General features: G+C 38.7%; 1 protein-coding gene across 16 annotated transcripts; it reads right to left on the minus strand.

The window, feature by feature from the left end:
• Window positions 1-111: 111 nt before the first annotated feature.
• On the minus strand, window positions 112-6,729 carry LOC125245332. Of its 16 annotated transcripts, XM_048155875.1 has the most exons (14): window positions 6,445-6,691; window positions 5,993-6,106; window positions 5,276-5,465; window positions 4,969-5,126; window positions 4,787-4,888; window positions 4,299-4,531; window positions 4,039-4,217; window positions 3,856-3,946; window positions 3,567-3,712; window positions 3,356-3,439; window positions 3,186-3,277; window positions 3,045-3,109; window positions 2,031-2,106; window positions 142-178 (listed from the first exon to the last, which is right to left on the minus strand). In XM_048155875.1, exons 1-8 carry the CDS (start codon window positions 6,452-6,454, stop codon window positions 3,868-3,870), a joined length of 1,065 nt encoding a protein of 354 aa, XP_048011832.1. In that variant the 5' UTR covers window positions 6,455-6,691; the 3' UTR covers window positions 142-178; window positions 2,031-2,106; window positions 3,045-3,109; window positions 3,186-3,277; window positions 3,356-3,439; window positions 3,567-3,712; window positions 3,856-3,867. The 16 variants fall into 16 exon arrangements, with proteins under 16 accessions (XP_048011826.1, XP_048011832.1, XP_048011825.1 ...); XM_048155869.1 differs by having other exon boundaries at window positions 112-158; window positions 3,045-3,277; XM_048155868.1 differs by having other exon boundaries at window positions 3,045-3,277.
• Window positions 6,730-9,865: the final 3,136 nt, after the last annotated feature.

The following is a 9,865-nucleotide window of genomic DNA, read 5'->3' on the forward strand; positions in this document are numbered from 1 at the left end:
CATCGCTTGTAAAACTATTAAAAAAAACAATTAAAACTGTTTCTGTCGATTAAAACCGATTAAATTCTTAAAACAAACCTTTCTTCAGCAGAATAACAGCAGATGCAGGAGCGCGGCGCAGTCTTATGACGTCATGTCGTCACTCCAAAATAAAGGTCCTGTTCACACACAGCATTGTCTACAATCACAGAAGTGCATAAAAATCCAACAATTTTTCTTTGTAGTAAAATTAAAACAGTGACAAATATGATACAAACAAACGTGTTAAAAAGGTTGTTTGAGTTCATAAAGCAGAGTTCATTCATGTGTCCGAATTGAAACACATTTAAACTCAGTGTGTTTTACCAATATATAAAATGTGAACAAATTTTAGTTTAAACATGGGTATAAAATGTGTAAAAAGTCTTTCAAGGATAAGTTTAAGTAAAAGAAGTAATCAGTATTAAATGTAATTCATTCAATGCCAAAAATTATTGGTAAAAGGTTCAGTCAAAAAAAAATGTAATCTTTCATATATTTGTAATTAAATCAATAGCAAATAAAGTTTTCAGTGTCAAGGGTGATTAGTGTGAGTTGCTGTCTATGTAATGATTCAAATTCTGTGATGCTCTTAAAAGAGACTGTCGGTTCTGTTTTGTGCTTTTATGTGGTTGTCAGGTTTGTTGTTTAGACAAAATCAAAAAGGAAGAAAAAGAAATTATCTTTTTTTAAGAAATTATATTAGAAAAAGCAAATATCTATATTTTCATAGGTGTGTACTACAGATGCGTGGATCACGGTATCCGTGGGGCGGTAATTAAAAATAACAGTCAATTAAATGCAGGTGGGTCACTGGCGGATGAGACAAAAATCATGAATGTTTTGATGTTTGGATAGTTCACCCAAAAATGAAAATGTGATATTTATCTGCTTACCCCCAGCGCATCCAAGATGTAGGTGACTTTGTTTCTTCAGTAGAATACAAATGATGATTTTGCTGTCTATCAGTCTTATAATGTGTGTCAATGGGAACTTCGGCTATAAGAGTAAATAAAACTTACATAGACAAATCCAAATTAAACCCTGCAGCTCGTGACGACACATTGATGTCCTAAGACATGAAACGATTGGTTTGTGCGAGAAACCTTAATGAGCTTAATGAGTGTGAGACATCACTGCCGTTGTCAGAGCGCGATCAGACCTCAGTAAAGGAGTGCTGTATTAAGAGGTAAAAATTTATATAAATACTGTTCGGTTTCTCTTACAAACTGAGCTTTATTTACTCTTATAGATGATGTTCCCATCCACTACCATTATTTGAATGACAGACGCCAACGTCGGAGTTAAAAATCATCATTTGTGTTCTACTGAAGAAACAAAGTCACCTACATCTTGGATGCGCTGGGGGTAAGCAGATAAACATCACATTTTCTTTTTTTGGGTGAACTATCCCTTTAATAAAGACAGTAACTCTCATTTCATGGTAAAATGCAATGAATGTGCATCACGCTTACTTTCCTTTTCAAAAACAGCATCTCTCTTCAGGGAAAACCAATAAAGGAAAACATTTGTCGAGCGCAACTCCTAGTGGACATTATAGAATGCATCTATAGAAAATCTACATGAGATATTGCTCAATTCTTCGTCAGGTACTAATTTGCAGACACAATTGCGGGATAACTTGTTAAGCAGCAATGAAGGCAAAACAAATCTGAGAGAAAATTTTAAAAAATGTGAATTTAGAGGTTTAGTGTGAAAATGGTAAATGTGAAATTTGATCATTTAGAGGCTAATGATGCATAATTAATAAATCAATAAAAAACATGATCGAATTATATGTAAATAATAAAATGAATTATAAAAACGTGTATGGCTAAATCTCTGTTGTTTTCTGCTGGTATTTGAGCACATGGCATGGACTACTGACTCTCAGCTAACTGTCCTCAGGTCGAGGTGTAGATGAAGATGATCACACTGTGTTTGGTGGTACTGTGTGTGACAGAAGCAGAGAGACTGTCTGAATGTTGTGTGTTTTGTATGATGACACACACCGTCCCAAACTGGTCAGAGGTGGGCGAAGGGAACTCTCCAGCACAGGTCCTCTTTATAAAGAGGGTCTCCATTTATCTATTGATGAAATGAAAATAAAATCCCATATTAGACTCAGACGGTCTGTGTGGCAAGAATAACTGGAGCTGATGCTCAGAGACTCACAGGCAGGAACGCTTCAGCTGTAACACACACGAAAGCATGATTATCAGGTCTAAGCCCAAAAGATCCAGTACTACACACCAGTGGAAGGGAAATCGATGCACCTTCTCACCGTGACAGATAAAGACACATTGAAAGAAATGCCAGTATGAGAAGAATAAAATGAATTTAAAGGTGCTCCAGATTGTAAAATTGAATTTACCTTGGCATAGTTGAGCAGATCCATTACATACATCATTAAAAATAAGATGGTGTACTCTCATTCCTAAATGTACACCATTCTTTCCACACAGCAGGTTCTTTCAGGAGAGCTGTTAATGTGTCTTTTATGGGAATATACTGGGCATGTCACTCCTTTCTGTTTTCATCAATCCCCAGAAAAATGCATTTTGGATGCACATAGGGAAAATCTTCCTCAAAGTACTGTTTTCTCTGTTATCCATGCCATCTAGGGTTTTCAAAACATCTTCAATTTCTGTCTCAGAGAGTTTAGTTTTTGTTTGAAGAGATACTTGTAGTTGATTGTTTGTGTACTGCTGGCACACTCCACTGAGCTTATTAATCTCTTTTACAATTAACTGTACTGTGGAGGAAGGGATCAGGTGCTTCGCCTGCAACTTCATGTAAAACGTGGACAGATTTCTCATATGTAAGCTCTTCAGTTGTGCAGGGTCTAGTATATCCTCCTCACCCCATCATCATCTGCCCTTCATCTGAGTGGCTTTCAGCAACAGAGAACTGAGACACACTGTGATGCAGAAGATGACTGCCGATGATGATGGTAAACATGACATTTAAATGCATTGTAATTTCTGAAGCGTGCATAGAGGTAATGTGCCTTATTACCTTATTACCTTATTGCCAAGCTTTCTTTAAGTTCCGCTAGACTTGCAGTCTCCTCCTGAAGCCTCTGGCAAGTCTAATGCGACAGTTAAACAATACAGTTACACAAAGCTACACAATAACCACAAATTGAAACCATTTACAGAGAACACCTTCACATATCTTGCAGACAATGCCCGATGTAGTGTTGTGATTTTTTTGTAGTTCCAGGCCATAGCATGGATTGTAAGCATATCCACACGTGCTGTTGAGAGTAAATGTTGAGTGAATGTCATGCAATAAGCAATAAAAAATTACATTAGAAGAGAAATACTACAATCACCTCCTTTTGACATGTATTTAGTCGTTAAGGCACAGCGGGAGAGGTAGCTGTTCACCTGTTCAACTTCCTCCCCCGCAGTTGACCCTGTAAAAAGACATGTAAGGGATAATGTAATGTCCGCCAGTCAATATCGGATAAGTAAAGACAAGGCGAACAGGACCCTGACGCGCAGCAGAGGGACTTATCAGCAAACAATTTATTATAATCTCACCACTAAACATATTAAGCGCTTTAAGGAGGAAACTATGCCGACACACCGCAACCTCCATGCCCTCTTCGTCCAACTTGAAGGTCCTCCTAGAAGTCTCCTTTCGCTGCTGTCCATGAGGAGCTCCCATATCTGCCTTGTCCAGGTAGCTGTGATGTAAATGAAACACACTATAAACATACTGTATATATACACCTTGTATTTTGAAGTTGAGGGCAGTTTTTCACCAATGCAAAGAAAATCTGGCCTGTAAAAGCATAGTAATTTATTTAACAAATAATTTGAAACCTGCCTGTTTCACAGCTTAATGCAAGACATCAACAAATGCAGACACAGATGTGTCTTCTGCGATAAATGCCCCTTCAAAAAACAAAGAGTCGGAGCTGAGGAAGAAACGAAACAGAACATTTATCCATGCTGAATACTGAATACAAAAAAATCCAGATCAATCTATACTGGAAGAAAAAAATATCACCTTCCGTTTAGGAGAAACCGGTATAGCTTCCTGTTGCCATCCACAGAGATTGCCAACATGTCTGGGGTGCAAGCGGGGCAGGTGAAAGGTGCACCACAGGACAAGTTATCTTCCTCAAAAGCACAATAGGAAAACTCCAGGAAGCTGCGCTGCAGCGTGTCCCCGCACACTGGTCCTGACTGAAAGATGCATTATATTAAATGTTACTTTTGGAGATGTCTACATATGGTAAACAATTCTATAATATGGTGAACACTTACCTGCCCACCACACTTTGTACGATGCTCCAGCAGTTTTGCAAAGGCTTGTCTGGACAGTGCCGGTGCGATGATTTTCAGTTCTCTTACAATGCTGAAAAGATTGAGGGAATTCAAAGTAGAAGAGCTGGTGGAAGCTGGCCAGTATCCACTGTTTACGAGGTCCATGAACTCTGGAGCCCACTGCTGCTGGCATGTTTGGCATGCAAACAATGGCTGGTGCATGTCATAACGCCCTTGGGTTATAAGAAAACAAACCCATGGATACCTGAGCTTTTAGAAACAATCAGCTGGCACACTTTAAGACACTTGGGCTACATCTTGAGTAGAATCACACCAGCATAGTTCAAATAAGTATATTTTTGTTGGTTTATCATAATGACAAGATATATTCTGTAATTTTTGAGTACTGTTATTTTCATTGCAAAGCAAAGCCAAAAAAGGGGGGAAAAGCTGAATATTGAAAAAAGATTAGAGTTTAGAAATATTACCATTGATGGAAATTAAAATGACCGCTTTGCCAGGTGACACAGTTATGCTGGGGACTTCACAGGGACATTTTTGAGTCACTCTCACCGTTGGCAAAATACAAGCTAGCAAAGGAAAGATAGACACAAAATTAGCCTACTAGATTTATTAGACAAGAGTACAAAAGAGTTTTGCAATTACCTACCTTGGTCGTGTGAGCTGTATCCTCCCTCCCCTCTTACAAAATATGTGGATGGGAAAAAAGCCCTCAAGGACTGACTCCCTATCGTGGAGTGGCCATCTCCTGTGATTCTTGGTATCGCAGGTTTCACAGAACCACTGATCTGGTAGACACTTCTGCATCTAGGAACGAAATCAATGAACCAATTTAGTCATTGAATCAACTCTTTGAAACAGCCCTGATTCCACCCCTGATCCGAAACATGAAGACATCAATTAGTGATGCACTCTAAAAACCTACAAAGTATGAAAGAACATTAATGAGATCTCACCTAACAACCGCAGGCTTGCTACAAAATGGTTGGCCAACATCCTGAGTTTGGATGAGGCATTTAAGGTGGAATGGCCTTGCCTCCTTCCATCTTTGTGAGGCTTGCTGCTGCCTGAAAGTCCATGATGATGATGCCCTCTGGATTTCAGGGGAGTCAGACATCATAGCAGAGAGGCTCTCCATGTTTTTTTCTGCAAAGACAAATATTAATTTAATTGACAAAGGACCATTTCTATGCAGATCTATGATTTCATAATAATGGGTAAATATCTTGCCAATGCTTTCAGTAACATAAATTTCAAAACTTTTCCAAATCAACTTTCCCACAGTCTAGGGCCAAATTCAGCATTCTTTGAGACATGGATCAGGGTAAATTGTATCAACGTGAAAATTGAGACAGAATTCCATTGGGACAAAATTGAAACTACTACAAAAAAGTGGTTCAATAATAGGACTCATTGTGGACACAATTTGTGGCTTTGCTGATTTATAAGCAGTTGATGTGGGTACAATTGACCCTTCGCTAAGCCACGCCCGAAAACCGCCACAGGCCAATCGTGGCTTAGCAGCCCGTAACTAGGCACGGGAGGTATGGCGAGCTTTCGAGTTTTTACATGTTTTTGCCAGGATTTTACATGAATGGCAATCTAGTCTCCAATGATACAGGTGTTCCAGGATTTGTGTGAACCCTGCTTTCAGATCTCCTTCAGAAAATTACCTAATAATAATTTAAATGTATTTGACCATATTTTATCAAATTCCACTTGAGGATCAAGACTGCCTGCAGGAAGCTCTTCAGTGAGCAGGTAGTTCCCGATCTGGTTGTGTTTAACTACAACAGCACACAGAGGAATAAAACCAAGTTATACCACCAATGCATACTTTTTTGGTTGAATCTACATTTCTATACATTTCAAATACGGTGGAAATTACATTTAAAAAATAATAACAACAGAACTTGGAAATAATAAATGGAAATAATAGTACAATTAACCTGTGGATACAATACAATACAGTTATCAAATCAAATACTGCATAAACATATTTCACATGGTTCAACCTCATTATAATGAGCTCATTATCTGGATACAAGTATATGTTACTTAAGTCTACCAGCAACACAACTTGCCACCTTTTCTTTGTTGGCTTTTAAAGTTTTGCCCTACACACCTGCTCCCATACTTTGAAGGCAGGTATAGGAGCACCGTGCTTCATATGCCTCCGTGTGCTCTCCTGCTGTTTGGTGACGTTGCCATGAACAGTTTCTTTAATTTTATCAAGGCGTTTTATGTTCTCAGACACAGTTTCCTCCTCAACAACCTCAACACTGCGGGCTACCTGTGAAAATGTTTTTACATTCTTTCATTCTAAGTTTTCAACGCTGTATCAATAGACCTACAGTTATTTTTAGACATGACTTTACCATCCATGAAGTGTTCTGGCACCTCTGTTGGGGTACAGAGCCTCTCGGCCAAACATCAAAAAGAATGGGGAGAACTTAGTGGTGATTTGTTTTTTCTTCCTCAACCCAAACATTACTGCCTCCAAGTACTCATCCCAATTTTCCAGTTTTTGTGCCACCAGCTTGCTGAGAGCTCTACACAAAAAAAAGAAAGAAAAAGAAAGAAAGAAAAAATAATAATTTTAACTGACAGTAGAATTCTCCCAAACAGATTAATTTTTAATTTAATTTTAATTTATCCCACTTGCATTTGCTGCTGTAGATTGAAGACAATATAGTACATATGACAATAATGTACATTAAGTATAGATAAATATGTGTTAAATGAACAATTTCCCTTACCTTTGAATTGTACCATTCATCCTCTCTACCAGTCCATTCGTTTGAGGATGGTACGGTGAACAAAGGCTCCTTTTAATTCCAAGCATGACACATACATTCTTGTTTATCTGTTAATATAAAGAGCATAATATAACTTATATTATCCCAATATTGAAATATGATTTTAAAAGAAATTCTTTAAAAATTCATTTTTGTCACAGATCAAAACACTAACATGTTTCAGAAACATTTTTTTTTTCAAGTATTACCAAAAGTACCGCATTCACAAACACTGTGCCTGGATCAGTCAGTATCCTTTTCAGAACCTCAAACTGATGGAAGAATTTGATGATGCATTGAGCCACCTCAGCTGCTGTCTTTACCTGATGAAATGGACACAGCATGCTGTTGTTTAAACAAAATAGTTTGGCTTTAGTCAGTTAAAACTGTAACGAAGGGAACTGGACAACAGAGTTGGAGATCCATGTGCAGGCTTTATTAATATGAGCGCAGTCATACAGGCAGAGGTCAAACACCAGCAAACAGATACAAGAGGGCAAGGCAAAAGAGTAATCCAAACACAGGCAATGGTCAAGACAGGCAGCAAACGATCATCAAACAAGGAAAACAGTCCAGGGTCAAAAACAAAGGCAAGGCAACGACAAGGAAACACGGAGACAAGGTCAGATAAAGGGCTAAACAATACTCAGCAAAGTAAGTGACTGCGTCCGAAACCGCCTACTTCTCTACTATTTAGTAGGGGAAAAGCAGTAGGCGAGCGAATAAGTATTTCTAAAGCAAAAAGAGTAGGCGAAAATTACCTGGGTGACGTACTAATTCTCGTGAGATCCGGCCGTGCGTCTACTTTAAGTGCGTCCGAAACCGCCTACTCACCTACTATATAATAGGGGAAAAGCAGTAGGTGAGCGATTAAGTATGTCAGAAACCTCAGTAATCATTAATGAGTAGTCGAGAAATTCCCGGATGGCCTACTGCTTCCACCCAGATTCTGAAGTGTTCCTCGCTGGATACTTTTCTATCCCAGGAGGCCACGGGAGAGGATACGTCATGATCAAACACGGAGGAGAAAAGCGACGCAGATGCTGTCAAATGTGAGTATTGAAAACCAAAAACACGGTTCCTTGTGTTAAAGTCACATTTGTTGCACTACTGTAGAGTAAAGTGCTGAATGTGTAAAGATGCTAGACACTATAGTTGTGATTTTACTGTAAAAACACGTTTTATTATGTATAGATAACAGGGGAGCTCTAGTAAACACACATGACTTAATACTCCGAAGTGGATTTACATATTCTAAACCATATATATCTTAAAGGTGCTTATTAAATGTTTATTTAACATCTGACAGGAACATCATCTTTAAGTATTATGACTTATGAGTGATGGATTATGATCTATGAGTAGAATTCACCGTCAACACTGTTTAAAATTGTCAACACAGCCTCTCTCCACTGGAAGGCTGATGAAGGAATGATGCCATCAAAGGCTTTGAGTGAGTATACTACAGAAATGAATACTAAGGCCCAATCCCAATTCTATTTTATACCCCTTCCCCTTCCCCCTACGCCTACCCCTTCCCCTTGCCCCTTGAAACAGAGTATCAAGGGGTAGGGCTGAAAATATTCCCCTAAGAAATGGGACACCACTACTAGACCGTTACACGTCATCATAAGTCGTCGCTAGCTCCTACGTCTTAGATGCGCCGATGTTTATCACACACTTCTAAGATGCCATCGATAGCTGTAGTGCTCGTTTTCTGCACGAAAACGTATGAGCCTGCGTGTTTCCTCAGGAGTCCCTGGTTGATACAGAACATACAATACTGATGAATAAGCACGCAAACTGAATGCACTTTTTGTTTATATCATGTAACGTACACGTATTTATGGACGTAACCACAACAAAACAATACATTAATCAGGCATGCGGCAAAAAGACAAGTTAGCCGCCACCAGATTTGAATTTATGTTGTCAAATCAACGCGAAAAATATAAAAAAATATGTTGTGGAACTATCATAAAGTAAAAAACATTAGCGAACTTTTTTCATAGCGATTTTAACAAATCTTTTTTCGGAGAACATAACATGAACACAAGATTAAAGGCAACATAAAACAAGTGATTATTTATTACTAAAATACTGTTTACCGTAAAAAAATACTTACATTTATGGGTCTCTCTGCTCGCTCGGTCGGCCATGTTGGAAATTTATCATACCCCTTCGTCTGAAGTGTGGTCCCGAAAAATCTTCGTTTGAAGGGCTACCTGGCCCTTCCCCCTACCCCTTCCCCTCCAACCAAATGAGAATTGGAACACCCCTACCCCTTCACGTGAACGTGCGAAACAAAGGGGAAGGGGGAAAGGGAAAGGGGAAGGGGAAAGGGTAAGGGGTAGAACTGGGATTGGGCCTAAGTCTATTTAAATCTAAAGTCCAGTTTATTTTAATTATTGTAACTTAAAAAGAGTTATTACAGCACTTTTCTGATTCTTGATGTCTGTGCATTTGCTGCAGAGCTTTTGTGGTGGAGCAGGACCTGCAAGGAAAGGTGACTGTGGCATTTGTTAGAAAAAAAAGGGAAAACCTGAAACAAAAATATGAAGTAAGATCATTTTGTTACTTCTAATACAGAAATTAAATGGCACTGTGCTGTTAAAAAATGACTGCTTTTGTATTGTATTTGTGCATTATTGTAGGATGTGAAATGACCTCAGATTGGTGTGAGCACTGAGGATGGAGAGACACAGCAGATCCTGGAAATGGTTCAGTGTCATGGACGAAACCCTCCAT

The sequence above is a fragment of the Megalobrama amblycephala genome, linkage group LG14, assembly GCF_018812025.1.
Source record: "Megalobrama amblycephala isolate DHTTF-2021 linkage group LG14, ASM1881202v1, whole genome shotgun sequence".
In the NCBI taxonomy this organism is placed as follows: domain Eukaryota; kingdom Metazoa; phylum Chordata; class Actinopteri; order Cypriniformes; family Xenocyprididae; genus Megalobrama; species Megalobrama amblycephala.

Coding starts and splice junctions, on each gene's coding strand:
- LOC125245332 (XM_048155869.1), bottom strand. Junction 5,466..5,992: donor TACATTTAAATTATTATTAG/GTAATTTTCTGA, acceptor TTGTCTTTGCAG/AAAAAAACATGGAGAGCCTC. Junction 5,127..5,275: donor AGCAAGCCTGCGGTTGTTAG/GTGAGATCTCAT, acceptor TTTCGTTCCTAG/ATGCAGAAGTGTCTACCAGA.